This window comes from Microtus oregoni, unplaced genomic scaffold (assembly GCF_018167655.1).
Source record: "Microtus oregoni isolate MIOR12 unplaced genomic scaffold, Mior012 000006F_ref0000085, whole genome shotgun sequence".
Taxonomy (NCBI): Eukaryota; Metazoa; Chordata; class Mammalia; order Rodentia; family Cricetidae; genus Microtus; species Microtus oregoni.
Genome location: NW_024543065.1, coordinates 447,714 through 463,734, shown reverse-complemented (window position 1 = coordinate 463,734; position 16,021 = coordinate 447,714). Strand labels below are relative to the sequence as shown.

General features: G+C 38.8%; 1 protein-coding gene across 6 annotated transcripts in view; it reads right to left on the bottom strand.

Annotated features, from left to right (window-relative positions):
* Positions 1-16,021, bottom strand: part of Reps1 (RALBP1 associated Eps domain containing 1) — a 74,036-nt gene that overhangs the window by 13,792 nt on the left and 44,223 nt on the right. For 3 of the 6 annotated variants that reach the window (XM_041654640.1, XM_041654641.1, XM_041654643.1), the window contains exons 8-10: positions 15,605-15,759; positions 6,944-7,065; positions 3,326-3,406 (exon numbers count right to left, since the gene is read on the bottom strand). In XM_041654640.1, the coding sequence (XP_041510574.1) occupies positions 3,326-3,406; positions 6,944-7,065; positions 15,605-15,759 (358 nt within the window). The remainder of the gene's footprint in view (positions 1-3,325; positions 3,407-6,943; positions 7,066-15,604; positions 15,760-16,021) is intronic. The other 3 variants (XM_041654644.1, XM_041654645.1, XM_041654642.1) reach the window with 2 other exon arrangements.

The following is a 16,021-nucleotide window of genomic DNA, read 5'->3' as shown; positions in this document are numbered from 1 at the left end:
CGTCTTTCTCTTTTTCTCTCAGTTACTGGGCATCCTTGATACTCTGGGTGGAAAATTCTCCAAAATCTGTCCCTCTCCTGCTAGGCAGATGCTTGCCAGCCTCCACTGCTGAACCTGCCAGCTTTTTAGACCTTAGCTTAAAACCATGATTTTTTTTTCTTCTTCGTCTCCATCTCCCACCTTCCTGACAGTTGCCAAGAATCACATCAGTGGTTCTCAACCTGTGGGTTGTGACCCCTTTGGGATTGAATAACCCTTTCACCGGGGTTACATGTGAGATATCGTGCATATCAAGTATTTATATTATGATTTATAACAGTAGTAAAGTTACAGCTATGAAGTAGCAATGAAAATGATTTTATGGTTGGGGTCACGACGACAAGAGCTACATTAAAGAGTTGCAGTGTTAGAAAGGCTGAGAAACACTGAGTTAAAACTTGCTTGTCCTGTTGTTTTCCTCTTAAATGCTATTAAAAGGGTTCTTGAGCTTTAAAAAAAATTATCAATAACTAATGTATCTTATTTGTCTAAAACTTCCCCAAACACCCTGGGTTGAACTACCCAATCCTCTCTGCTGCCTCTGGTTCTGTTCAGCCATATACCATGATAATTATCACAATCAGCATTATCATGATCATCAACTAACAGTAATTAAATTGGTTTGTTGAAGACTGAAGTCTTGTTTCTGGCACCTTTCATTTCTGTAGAATATCACAGAAAGGATGCTGGTCTACCAGGTGATCAAGCTAAGCCTTTTTATATGCTGACCCGCTCAGCTCTAGAGCACTCAAGAACAAAGACTAGAACATTTCATTTGCCATCAGTCTAGAATGTCCTTGGTGATTACATTCACCCTAGCAGCACATTCTCCTGGAAGCTCAGGAAAACTTCAGCTTCACTAGAACTGCGAAGCTGCTGTGGTGTGTGACACCGTGTAAGAGGTGCCAAGTGTCAGTAGAGCAGGCTGAGTTTTCACAGACCTTTACTCAGCAAATGACTATCAAAATTTTGTTTTTAAACCACCCCATTAAATGAAAATATTAAATTCAAACTAGTACAGCAGTGTGAGCTTGTTTTTGCTCCCCCTACCCCATGGTGATTCGGCTAAACATGTCCTGATTCACTTAACTATAATCCCTGTTTATTTATACAAGCCTCACAAAGGGTCATGGGAGAGTGTGGTTACAGGCTGTAGTCTGCAGAATGGCAACATTAAGGTAGTAAATGAAGCGTCAGACACTAATATAAGAGGACACAACTAACTGAAAGTAGAGTTTTCTCCTAATAGAGAACCTAAAATGAGGATGGAAATGGGTTGGAGAATCAAGATTTAAATTTATCATGTCCCCCGACCCCCGCAACACACAAAGATACTATAGGAAGCTGATTGTTAAGTATTTAATAGTATCACCTGTATTTGACCAAATTCAGAAGTCTAAATTCAAGTTTAAAATCTCAATAAACCATGTCTTATTTGCTTAGTCTTATGCCAAGTTATAGATAGTGATAAAAAGTACTGAGTAATATGAAAAGTTTGGGTCTTTTCCTGATTTTTTTGAGAGAGTCTCTCTCTATGTAGCCTAGAATCGTGGGTCTCAGCCTCCCAAGTGCTAGAACTTTGGGAACTGTCACCATGCCCTGTTTTTATCATCAGAGTTGGTACTCATGAATCTGGACTTTATTTCTAACATATAAGAACATCAACTTTCTTTTTCGACATTTCCCACCAGTCTGGAGTAGAGTTCAAGGTAAGCTTGGGCTACACAAGACTCTGTCTCAAAAATCAAACCAATAGCAAACAAATAAGTAAGCAAAAGCCCAGCTGCTGTCCTTGCCTGGTCTGGAAGACCACTAACACAATCAGTAACTATGCTCCCTACCTTTTAAGTATTAGAAAATTAATCAAGTTTTTTTAAATTGCTAGTTCATATAACATTTCCATTAGTTAAACTACACATTAACTAAGACAGGAGTAATAAAAGCAAAGCTGAAAGAGACTTAAAAGTAAACTCTTGTTCTACAGCCTGTCACGTCCCGAGGGACCAGAACTGGGGCTGCAGCAAAAATCTCAATGTTTTCTATTTCTCATGAAGTTTTCAGAAATTAAAAACAAAGACAAGGTTTAAACACAGTAGAAAAAGAAGCAAATGCATGAGTAATCCACATACTAACTAGCCCCTGAGACAATAAATTATATCCTTAACATTTTTAAACCATTCATACATTGTGTTTGGATTTACTTCAGCAGCTGTAAAAGCATCCTCTATAAAATTGTAAAACACATTGAAACTTCATTAATTTACTGCTGAAGCAGTACTTTCTTTAAATCCTACTTTCCCCAAAACCACACTAAACACCAAGACCCTTTAAGCTGGACATGCGCTGGCTGTCTCTGATCAAAAGCATCTACAAGACAGAGCTGAGTTCCAGCATGACCCAGGCTCTTGGCTCAGACCTCAGCAACGGCGGAGGAGGGCAGAGACATGAACACCATGTGTCACTCTCCGCACCCTTCTTTTCTGCCCGTTAAAGAAAGTGCCACCTTTACATTCTCCTTCCTCCCTAGTTACTTTCTTCTTTTCATCAGTATGCTTATTAGCATGTGTCCTCCGTAAAGGAAACGAGAGAAAAAGACCACACAAAGGAATCGATAGTAAGAAGAATGATTTCCAGCTAAGTTTAAAAGATTTCAAGGATCTGAGGGGCAGATAGCGGTATAAGTCTATAGGGACAGAATTTATTTTTAAAATCAGAATATGAACTTTGTAGCATTTTTTAAAAAGCAACACAGAAAATTACAGAAGACAAGACAGAGGCTCTGTGGCATAGGAGTGATCTCTATCCATCTGCTTTTGTTGCGCTGAACTCAATTTTCTTTACCAGAACTCAAGACACCAATTAAACAAAAGGTATGTTATTGGGAATACTAAAAAATGACACTGCATAAATATTTACATATAGAGTACATGTTACATGACGTATAAGCATACACATAAAATATTTACATAAGGTTACTCCACTGATACAAGCAGTATATTTAATAAAACATACACTTAGCAGATGGTAACATGGCTAACTAAATCAACTGTCACAAAATACTCCTCACAGACACATGTACCAGATTTTAAACATAAAGTTTTCTCTAACCAAAATACAAAGAATAGCAAAAGTGTTCTTTCACTATTAAGCACACAAAAAAATCAAAAGGCCTGCCAAATTTCCCTCTAAGCACTACACTGAATCATGCATATCACTAAAAACCATAATGATGGAAATTGGGTTAATAAAATTAATTTCAAACAAGCAAGCTAAGTGATTGACTTACAGGATCAGCTGGTGCAATGTTAGAATCAAATTGGGTCAGAGTTTGTGAGCTTGAAGAGCGTTCACTAAATGTCTCCCACTGCTGAACAGACAGAGGAGAGATAAGTCAGCATGGGGAGAAGCGCAGAGACCACTGGAGAAGACTCAGCAAAGTCATTCAGAGGCTGCACTGTAAGCTGCGTTCCCAGATTAATAAGCTTCTGTAGTTTCTAATTCCCACAATCACTTCATATGTGTCTATGCTGGGCCATCTTATTGACATAAGATGACTATCTTCATAATCAAATGTATGGTAAATTTTTAATGCAATCTCTATAGATGAGATTAAAACTCTTACAAAATTATGAGTCAAAACACCATAAAGAAAACAAAGGTAAGTGATGAAAATGGCAACCAAGATGAAATGCACAGGGGTTGTCTTGTCTAGAACAAAGTTTAACTTCAAATCCTGTTAAACTCCAGTTAAAACACTCATTTAAAGAGGCTAAGGAGCTGACGTTCTGATAAAATAGAGCATTCAGCGCGACTTGCCAGTGCGGCCCCTGAAAGAGGATTCCATCATGTACGTGCACATACCTTTTATGTATGCATAGATATTTAATAAGATATCACAGATAAAATGCAAAGAATTCTGGAATTAATAACGTTTGAGCTTATTTGTCAATTTGTAGCAAGTCAACCTCTGCGATCAGCACTACGAACAGGGCCATGCCAGATCACAAGACAGAACTGCCAATCAGGCACCCTCCCCATGCTAGGAAAATCAGAATGCGGCCATGAGAGCAAATCAAGCATCTGAGTATGTGTTATACACAGGAGATGCATGGGAAAAACTACTTTTCTAAAAGAGGTACACAAAGAAATATCATACCTCTTAAAATAGGTGGGATGATAAGTCAACATTAATTACAGTAAATTCCATTTGAGATCTTAATAACAGCACAGAATTTTACATCAAAACTGTATCAAAACTATCATTTGAATTTGATTCTTAAAGTGATGAGTAGTCCTCTAAAGAGGAAAACAACTACTTACACATATACAATATATACACATGAATGCTTACACACAGACACAACTACCTCATTAACCAGAATCCTTTATATGATTCAATTTGTGAGAATATATACTTTTATGCTTCAAAGTTCAACTTTCTATTTAAAATAGTGATATTCAATGTGAGTAGACATATAGAAATTAGATTTTAGCAAATGAGAGTACTGCTGAAAATTACCTACAAAATGGTTAACAGAAAGAAGCATTTAGCAACATTTACTACAGGTTATTTTAAGTTGAAAAATAATGTTGATTTAAAGTTGTGAGTAAAGCTCACAATAGCTCACTTTTATCATGAGCTTTCATATCAGAAACTCATTTACCTAATTTGGTAATATAATTAATTCCTTCTTCAATAATGGTTGTTGCAAGGATTTAGAAGGAAGTGAACTGTCTACATATTAAAAAACAGCTTACATACAGAACTAAGCCCCATGACAAGGACAGCACCAGGCTTGGGCATCTGACTTCTGGCCTACCAGCTAGCTGTGCACACTCGGCTGAGTTACACAACCTCTGTGTTTCAGTTTCTCCATCTTTAACATGAAATTAGAAATACCTACCTCATAGGAATGTTGTGAGGAACTATGAAGTTAAATTAGGAAAAGAGCCTTTTGAACAGATTAGTGTATCAAAAGTGCTTTAAAAAGTTAGGGATTATTGTTAGTGTTTTCTCCTATAGCACCTTATCTATATTCATCAGTGACAAACAATGAAATATTAAGTTTGTAGTAGATAAAATATTATATTATATTGCAATTATATATTTAATAACTATTATCAAAACAGTTTAAATCATTATCTCACTAGCTTTTTGGTCTTTTATGCAGGGCAACAAAAATTATGTCATTTATGATCTTCTTACAAAGTATTATAAAATAAAACCTGTTAGGACCTTTTGCAAGGGATAGCACATGTACCTGAAATCAGAACTGAAAAGTACTTTTATCCCCATCTCTCAATCAGTGGTCACATCTGATTCCTTTAGAATGGACTCTGGAGCCTGATGCTTGGGAAGAGTTGCGCTTTTGTACAAACTGTCCACAATGGCCTGACAGTACTCCATTAACTTAATGTGGCTTTTAAAAACATGACAAAAAGTCCAAGTGCAGCCTTATAATGCTAACCCTACCCATAAGCATCTCTACTAGCAAGCTCTCCAAGGCTCCCTCCCGCCCTCCTCACACACATGTAGCTAACGGTTTACGTCCGACTGAAGGTGGTGTTGCAATGGAGGAGCTGTGGGCACACAGAATTGCCAGTTCTCATTTCCCAGCAGCCCCAAATTAACTAGCATGACTTTAACAAAATATTTTTCTGACTTTAAAAGACGGGAAAGCACAAAGGTTTGCTTTCCCTAAAGTCAACTTACAGATAGGAAACTCAGTTAACAAGGAAAGTTGTTTAAAAGGCTGAAAATGGAGGTGGCCAGAGCACAGCAGTTCTTCAGAGGGACCACAAGGGGTATGAGGGTGGGGTGCTAGGCCTTCCACTTACTGCTGAGAGTGCTCTCCTACTCCTGTACAGCCCAAGTCCAAGCCGTCGGGAAACAGTGCATTTGCCCCTATTCTGTTTTGAATACCACTGGCCATAGTTAATAGGGTAAAAATACTTCATTTTGTATTATTATTACTATTTTCTTTTGAGACAGGGTCTCTCTACATGGTTCTGGCTGTCCTGAAACTCACAATGTAGGACCAGGGTAGCCTTGAGCTCACACTGATCCTCCTGCCTTTGCCTCTCAAGTGCTAAGATTAAAGGTGATGCCACCATGCCTGGCCTCCATTTTGTATTTAAATAAAACTAATTTTAGTTTGGGTTGCAGAAAATACTTGTTTTATGCAGAAAGCTACACTAGTGACTTGTCTCTTGTATCACTTTAATGCTATGATTGCAAACGTGTCCTCACCTATCCTACATATACAACTGTGAAGATTCAGTGGACATGCGGCTGATAACAGAGCAAAGAACTTGTGTCCAAATCTTGCTCTTGAGCCTCCTGAGACACAAGATCTGGTTAAGTCACTCCCTCTTTGACTTTCAATTTATGCATCTGCCCTACCTAATTCAGAAGGCTTTAGTGCGGATGGATGGTGGAAACCATATGACAGTGCACACAGTACAAAAAACTCACAAGCCACATGATTACTACTCTTTCTGTCACCTTTTTAGGTCTTCTAACTGTGTGCACACTAGAACCCTGTGCTGTGTGTGCACACTAGAACCCTGTGCTGTGTGTGCACACTAGAACCCTGTGCTGTGTGTGCACACTAGAACCCTGTGCTGTGTGTACTAGAGGAATCGTGTGCTGTATGTATACTGGAGGAAGCCTGTGCTGTGTATACTGGAGGAATCATGTGCTGTATGTATACTGGAGGAAGCCTGTGCTGTGTATACTGGAGGAACCCCGTGCTGTGTGTACTGGAGGAACCCTGTGCTGTGTGTACTGGAGGAACCCCGTGCTATGTATGTATTGGAGGAAGCCTGTGCTGAATTGATCTTGTCTGAAGCTTCTTCCCATAAGCAAGTTAATTTTAGGCAGAGAAAGGGAAGCTTTGCTAACCTCACTGCTCTGATTCAGCTCAGGCCAAGTCTGGTTCAGCGATGGCATCGATGGTGACTTGCTTGGAGGTGCTTCTGCAGGAGAGCCTGAATAACCTACCTCACCCGGCTGGTCCCCAACATCTGCAATTTAGATACAAAAAATTCTTATCAACAACATATTTTAGTTTGGATTATTTATGAGTAGCCAACAGATAATTTTGTATAAGTGGTAATTTATACTCTCATTTTCCTCATTTTCCTTTCCCAAAGCAGATACTTCAGCAGATAATACTTACATTATTTATAGTCTATGTGACATCATGGCTTCCTAACTTTCCATGAAAAGTCAAATTAGAAACAAACAGAAAAAACAATGTTAGACAGATAAATACGCAGAAGGCTGCAGACTGTTCTGACAGCAGGGAAGTCCTGTCAGCTTCCACAGTGCACCCTGCAGCACACCTCAGACAGGAGAATGAAAGATCCCAAGTTCTGCTCTGGTGAGTTTGGGATACTCTAATCCCCAGGGGTGTGTCTGCAGTCAAGGCTTGCGATGTCCCATATAAATAAACATTAAGTCAGCTTTCCTCAACACAAATGCTTTCGAGCATCTCCATCTTCCAGCGGAATTATTTTGAAAACTACTGATTTGCTAACATCTTCTCTACAAACCTTGCTTTTACCATAAAACTATACCCCAAAATGACACCTATCTATGAGACAACAGTGAGCCAGTGAGACAAGTCAGGTGAAATGTAGGGCTTTGTATTTTTGTATTTATTTTAGTTATTAATTAATTAATTTTTGCCTGGGCTCAAACCCAGGGCTGTGTGTGTAGACACATGCTCTTCCTATCACTGAGCTATAGCTGGGCCTGTGAAATGGGCTTTTCCTATTTCAATATGCACACTGATGTTTCTACACTCAAGTGAGAGAAAAAAATCTATGCTAAAATTTCAAAATAGTCTTTAAGCATGTTAAGATACCATATTCTACTTTGAATTTGATTTAAGTCTTAAAGTATCTCTTAAAATTATACTTTAAACAGAAGGAATTTCATTGACAACTAAATCTCAATTTTCTAAGTTTTACAGAGCTTTGAATGTAACCCCTATCAAAAGGGACTACATAATGAAATATGATTCTACCATCTGTTCATTTGACCATGGGAGAATTGAAGGAAACTGCTCTTGAGTTTTTCCATCAAAATGAAAGACACTTGTGGTGTGGGAGAATTGTCTGTATTCTGTCAATCATGTTTTAAATAAACGCTGACTGGCCAGGCAGGAAGTATAGGTGGGAAAACCAGACAGGAAGTAGAAATGATGCAATGAGAACAGGAGAATTCTGGAAAGGAGGAAGTTGATTCCCCTGAGTCCTGTGCAGACCACCGAGGAAGCAGGATGTGACCTGCCAGCTGAAAAAGGTACCGAGCCATATGGCAAAAATAGATCGGAATAATGGGTTAATATAAGCTACAAGAGCTAATAAGTAGCCTGAGCTAATGGGTCAATCAGCTTTATAACTTACAGAGATCTCTGTGTGATTTTCTTTGGGGCTTGCTGGCTGTGGGGTACCGGGTGGGACAGAAACCCCAACAAGCAGGCTCTGTTCATGTTACACACTTGTTAACAAATGCTGGCATCTAAATTTCTAAATAGACAGCTACAAAATAAAACCCAGCAAGGTACAGTCCTCAACTTTCCACTCTAGTCAGAAGCCTTTCAGACTCTATGCCCAGCCGGGCGGTGGTGGCGCACGCCTTTAATCCCAGCACTCGGGAGGCAGAGGTAGGTGGATCTCTGTGAGTTCGAGACCAGCCTGGTCTACAAGAGCTAGTTCCAGGACAGGCTCCAAAACCACAGAGAAACCCTGTCTCGAAAAACAAAACAAAACAAAACAAAAAAAAAAAAAAACAGACTCTGTGCCCAATGCAGTATCTAATACATAGATGCAAATAAATATGAGTTAAGGTTGCATTTTGTGTTGTTTCCTTCCATTTTCTCAGAATCACTGATGGTTGCAGTTCAAAGTTCCCCTTCTTCCATTCTGTTAGGGGCTCTCCCATGTCCCATTCACTCACCCTGAGAGTCTCCTTTAATATGCCACACTCAGGCTCTACTTTGCAGCCCAGCAACTGTGACTCTCCACTATAAGATCACGTGCTGTTTCTATCTTCTCAGTCCTAGATGCTCTATGAGCAGTGTCAGGGCAGTCCAGAACCAGCACAAGTGGGAGAGCATCAGACACCACTCTGTAAAGTCTTAGTAAACTAGCACAAAACTCTAAGTGTGAGCAGGAAGTTTAGGTTTTTGTGGGAACAAATATGATGAATCCCTTCACCCTCCCTGATGACAATAAAGAAAAAGTAGCCTAAGAAGGAAGATGCTGACTGTACATATGACAGTAACCAAAGCAATGGTCCAGCTGAACGGTTAGGAAGGGTCTTGAGGAGACTCTCCTGAGAAGCTATTGGCAACTGATGACTGCTGGGAAAGGAAGGGTCAGTGTTCTTCAGGGATGCAGCCCGAGAGGCTGCCCATGCTCCAGCAGATGGCCCTACACGCATGCACATACAAGTAGCACTAAATAAACCTGAAACTGTGAGGGAGAAGTGGGGATAGGAACTGGAGGGGATGAAATGGGGGTGGATTCAATCAAGACACATAATATACATTATGTGCAATTCTCAAAAAAATAAAAAAAAGACCTCATAATAAAGGGAGGGAAAATCAAAAAATAGTACTGCCTACAGGAAGGTTAATTTCTAAATGAACCAATTTAGAGTCAGGCTCTTATAATCAACATCATCTTAGGGCAACTCCAGGCACGACTTTCTAAGTCTCTCTTCTTGGAATGTCATGTTCCCATCAATTCAGGGCCATATGCATCCCACTCTCACTTTAGGGTACTTACTGCCTGTGATTGATTCTGAGAACTCATCTGACCTAGCACAAAGCTACAGTGGATCTAGCCCCTCTTGAAGTCAAAAATGAGAAAGCTAATTACCCAAATAATTATATCAGCACTTATTTTCCTAGAGAACTATGGGCCATGGGCTCCTTCTTGGACAACTCCACAAATGCTTCAAGGGTCTAAACCTCAGAATTATTTGTGTAACAACATTAATTTGCACTGTGTTGACACTGGGCCCCAAGAGAGCAAGAGCAACAAAATGCAAATGTGCCTCCTCATTAGCACAAAGCGAGAGAGGGAGCATAAAGTGTGCTTGTTAAGTTACTGTATTCTTCACTCCTTTTACATGGGCATGTATTCATTCATGCAAGTGAATTTTAATAAGAACAAATAAATGGTATTAAGTTTATTTGTTACTGTTAATAAAAAGTTCATTCGCATGCAAGTGAATTTTAATATGAACAAATAAATGGTAAATGAGTAAAAATCTCACTGAAAATGTTAATAGCGAAGAAGTTTGGATTAATTTTATTGAATTTTAGAGCTAAAACCATACCCTGTTAATACTCTGCATGGCAAAGTGGGGAGTACACAAAGCATGTCTATTGCACATCAAAGTATACTGACTGAGCCAGGGAAGCGCATGGGACGCAGTTGACAGCTGAATGGATGACATTTTCATAGAACACTGTCGTTCTTCCTTTTTTGGAATGAACTGCTGACAAATCATAACTCTTTAGACCTGATTAAGCAGGCATGTTTTTTAAAATCAACTTCCAAGCAAACACTACAATTCTGAGAACTATGCACACATGTCCGTAAGCTTTGGGACTTCCCAGAACTTACCGACTTCTCTAATAAGAAGGCTGTGATATTAACAAATATGTTTTCTGATACAGTGACTATCCCAAATTCTGAAAGCTCTGTGTGACTCAATGAAGTGGTCTGTTACAAGTAACCGTTATATTGTATACAAAATCATGTATCCATAAAGGGCTTGCTCAAATACAAGAAAGGCAAATGGTCTGTAATGTTATGATGCAAAACAAAATTTGAATTTCAGCTTTCACAATTCAACTAACTTTTAAGCAACTACATCTGGATTTAATATGGTACAAAGATTATCCACAATACCTGGAAAGATTACACAGTAGTCTCTGCATCTGCAATGTAAGACTAGATTTTCTGTGTGCTTTGCGACTTGTCAAACTTTGTTTATTTGTCCCGATAAGCCAGACAGTAAACATCTGCAACAATGTAGGCCATTATTGCAACTACTCAATTCTGCCACTATACTACAGCGGCTACCACAGGCAATTTGTAAGAAAAGAGGCTGGCTATATGACCCAATTCAATTTTATTGATAAGCATTAAATTTGAATTTCATTGAATTTTTATGTGTAATAAAATCACCTTCTTCTGATTTTCTAATGATAAAAATACTCTAGAGTTTGGAGCCATAACAGTTTGTAGAGATCTTGCTAGAAGTTCTGGGCTCATATCTCAGCCCTGCATAAACCAACTGGGTGTGGTGGCACGTGCCTACATCTTAGTAGACAGGAGGTGGAGGCAGGTGGACCAGAAGTTTAAAATTAATCTTCTACTACACAATTAGAGCCTAGCCTGGAATATCTAAGACTCTGCCTTTAAAAATCAAATCAAACCAAACAAAAACAAAAACTACCCTGGGCTAGGAGTGCCCTGCCCTGAGTGGTAGAGCACTTGCTAGCATGAGTAAACCACCAGGCTTGATCCCTGGCACCATTTGAAACAACAACAACAACCACCAAACACACACAGAGCATTTTTCTTGGTGTGTAGACTATTAATTCAGAGTCAGGCAGCAAACTGAACTTGATTTGTGGGGTTTAGCCTTTTGGACTCCAAAGTTACCTTGAATAAATAATAAATCCAACAGACTTAATGAAGAAAGCAATCCAACAAGCTGGTTGACACCCACTGTTAGTTATTACAGAAATTTGTAAGAAGAACAACAATGACACCTTTTTCATAAATGCCGTATTTTGGAAAATATTTTCATAAAATATGTATGTAAACATATAAAAAGTTTATTGGTGTTATTTTTAAATGAAGTCACAAGTATTTTTAAAACATGGGTCCCGGGGAAGAAACAAAAGGAAAAATAAATTATTATTATTAAGTAATTATTTAATTCACATAATAAAGGCTCTTGAAGTCCATAGTTTTTGAGTAATTATTTAATTCACATAATAAAGGCTCTTGAAGTCCATAGTTTTTGAGAATATTCAAAGGTTTTAAGATAAGTAAGTTGAAAGGTGCTGTCTGAGGAAACCAAAAAATTATTGCGGGATAAACAGGCAAAACTGTCCCCTTGCTTCTTCCCCATGCTATTCACAGAACAACAAATGGCATAAGAAATAAAAGACTCATGTTCTGGAAACCTTCAAGTGTCTGAGAAGCTCTGGAAATCAACAGCATCTCCTTCAACTCTGTCCCTGTGATACTCAATGCACAGTGTCCTGCCCATCCACAATGCCACGCCTCAAGACTCCTGCCTTCTAGAAAAAGGGGGGTTCTTTTACTCTTACATGCCAGAGTGTTCCAGCAAGAGAGTGAAACACTGTCAACCTGCCTCTCTTCTGAAAGTTCTATGCCCCCAACAATATCACAGTTGCTGTAGGTGGAAACAACTGGGGGGAACTTCAATAATGAATTTTCAAAACAAAGATAAAGCTGGGCGAGGTGCATGTCTTTAGTCCCAGCATTTGGGAAGCAGAGACAGGAGGATTTTTGTGAGTTCAAGGCCAGCCTGGTCTACAAGGGCAAGTTCCAGACAGAACAGGTTCCAAAACTACAGAGAAACCCTGTCTCAAAAAAAAAAAATAAATAAATAAAACAAAGATAAATGTTTAAGTATGCTCACTGTAATGTTGCTTTAAATGCAAACTGAAAAGAAATATAAAAATTCATCAATAGGAAACTGGTAAAAGTACATCCATATATTATGGATGTATGTTCTATGAAAAAGAATCTGCTAGCTAGCACTGCATGTCATGAAGTGCCAAGGTGTCTGTCTGATATTATAAGGGGAAAACTAGGGATATATTGTATGATTGGATTTGTGTACAAACTGATCTCTTGGTCTGTATGCCATTATGTTAAAAATTCTGGAAGAATACAAAAAGAAACAATGCTTAATTTGGTCAATATAATCTCAAGTTTGAATTTACATGGACTTTTAGTGAACTACTCATGAAATGTTCAGTGCCTTCTCTTCCTGATTTTAAAAAGAATTCACGAAGAAGTCCTAGTTAAGAGTCCAGGGGCTTTATGCCATACACGAGAACAACAGAGAAGCACACACCCATTTCTATCGCACGCAGCAATGACAGTGGCGGTCACCCCTTTCTCTTTTTTCGGCATCATATGAGCAGAATACAGTTGGAATCCACTTGCTCTGAAACAGTCATTCAAAAAATATGACCACTGACTTACATATTCAATTTGTGATCTGCTAGGCACTGACATATAACCAACAAGAAGCTTCTAGTCAAATGCTTTGAGAGGCACAGACGTGTCAAATAACCTCAAAAGCATGTAAAATTCCAACTGCCTAGCCAAAATAAGTCACTGGACTAACTACCATAATCATGCTGGCTTTATTGTGGAAATGCAGGGTTCATCCAACATATATAAGTAAATAAACACAGAAAATCATATAAATGACTTAAGATAAAAATCACATGATTATCAATAGATGCAGAAAAGGCCTTTGACAAAATCCAACATGTTTTCATGATGAAGTTCCAGAGAAAGTAGGTCTAAAGAGAACATACCTCAACCTAATAAAGACTCCATATGAGAACTCCAGAACCAACATTATCTTAAATGGAGAAAAACTTGAAGCCATCCTATTAAGGAATAAGAAAGGACTGCCCACTATCCCTCTCCTTTTCAATAGTCCTGGAAGCACTAGCTGAAGCCACAAGGAAAGAGAAGGAAATTAAAGGGATCTAAACAAGAAAATAACTCATCAAATTATCCTCATCTGCAGATGATATACCATACATAAGAGATTCCAAAACTTACACCAGAAAAATTTGTTCAGCAAAATAGCAGCACAAAAATATCAGTAGTCTTTTTATACATCAACAACAAACACTGAGAAAGAGAATGGACACACACTCATTTACAACAGCGTCAAAGACAATAAAATACTGTGGGGTATACAGCTAACCAAGGAGAGGAAAGCCCTCTCTCTACAATAAAAACTTCCTTCCTGAAGAAAAAGATTGAGAAACACACTAAACACAGGAAAGACGCCTCATGTTCATGGGTCAGTAGAACTAACAGTGTGAGAATGACCAGCCTACCAAATGCAATTTACAGATTTAATATAACCTCAACCAAAATATCAGAGAATTCATTTAAAAAGAAAAAAAAATCAAAAAATATTTAAGGAATCAGAGAAGACTGGGTTCGAATTTGCCCCAGGGAACAGCTGTCTGGGGGAAAGTGACCGTGTATATGATTGTTTCTGTGTGACAGATATGAAAAGCAGACCATGGACATATGCCCCTACGTTAACACATGGCTACTAAAGCGTTAAATTCTGCTTTACTTCCCCTCTTTAAAGTATGACCTTTTGTCGGCATACCTGAAAGAGAGCTTGGACAAGAGCACTGAAGACAATCAACAGCTTTATAATTGGGTTCACTGGGAATTTGACAGCCCAATGTCTTTCCTTCACTCAGAAGAAAATGATATTCAACAATTATAGTCTCTCTCCTTTTGAAGATACCAATAAATAGGCATCTACTTTTTCTGCTATTTGTTAATGATTACATATATATCATAATACATATTGGTATTAATCTAAGATCGAATTCAAAATTCCCAGATTTCTTAAGTCTTCAAAATAACCCATTATGTTTATTAATTACGGTGAAAGCCTGGGGAGACAGAATGACTAGGACAGCTCACAGCGCTCACCATTCCTTCCTTTAGACAGCGCCCATGCAGTTAGAAACCGTGAACAGCAAGCGGCAGTGCGCGATCCTCCTCTAGTCTTATCCTCCATAGGTACAAAGAAAGCTTTTCTGTTTACTTTTCTCACTTTACCTTGGGACACGGTCTAATCCTGGAGCCCAAGCTGGCTGTGAACTTGCAGGAATCTTCCGTCACGGCTTCCCAGAGGCTGGGAATCCAAGTGTGACACACCATGTCCAGCCTTCTGGACCTCTATGAAAGCTGAATACCTAATAATCCAAATTCAGTCTATCCATTGTAGCCTGACAAAAAGTGCACTTTTATTTACTTCTTTTTTTAAAAAAAAAACCAGGGTCTCAGTATGAATCTCTGGCCAGCCTGGAATTTGATATGTAGACCATGCTGGCCTCAAACTCAAGAGATCTGCCTCTACTGGGATTAAGGTTGTATACCACCATGCTTAGCCAAATGTGTGCTCTTGATAAAAATGTTTACACTATTAAACTTCATTTTAACATCTACCTTAATTTCCTTTTCAAAATGAAGTATTAGGTTCATCTAAGCCAGTGGTTCTTAACCCGAGTCATGACCCTTGACAAAACTCTTATCTCCAAAATTATTCATGTTACAGTTCATAACAGTAGCAAAATTATAGTTATTAAGTAGCAATGAAAATAATTTTATGGTTGGTGGCCAGCACAACATGAGGAGCTGTATTTATTTAAGGATCTCAGCACTAGGAAGGTGAGAACCACTGACTAAGCAGTTTTCTGTGGCTGCCAGTCTCTCTCACCTGCTGAATCTTCCAAATCAATCAGCTTGGGCATCAGGCTTTCAGGGAGTTTTTCTGGTAAGTCATAGCCATTCTTTCTAGCAACCACCAGATGAAAAGCAGCACAAAACTCATCCAGTGTCAAGGCGCCATCTTTATCGAAGTCTGAGAGTTCCCTGGAAGACAAGCCTGTTATCACCACACTTTGCTTTGGAGCCCCTCATTTATTGAAAAAAAAAAAAAAAGTAGACAAAAATTTCTCCCACAAGGAAGTAAAAAAATAAAATTAAAAAAATTCCCATATGTGCAAAGAGGTGTAAGAAAGCAAATAACAAACTGTAGCACAGAACCAAGCAATCGGCATCTGAGTGCTCACAGGATGATCCCGTCAACGTGCCTGCATGCTCGGCATTCTCAGAGTACAAGAGGAAAAATGGT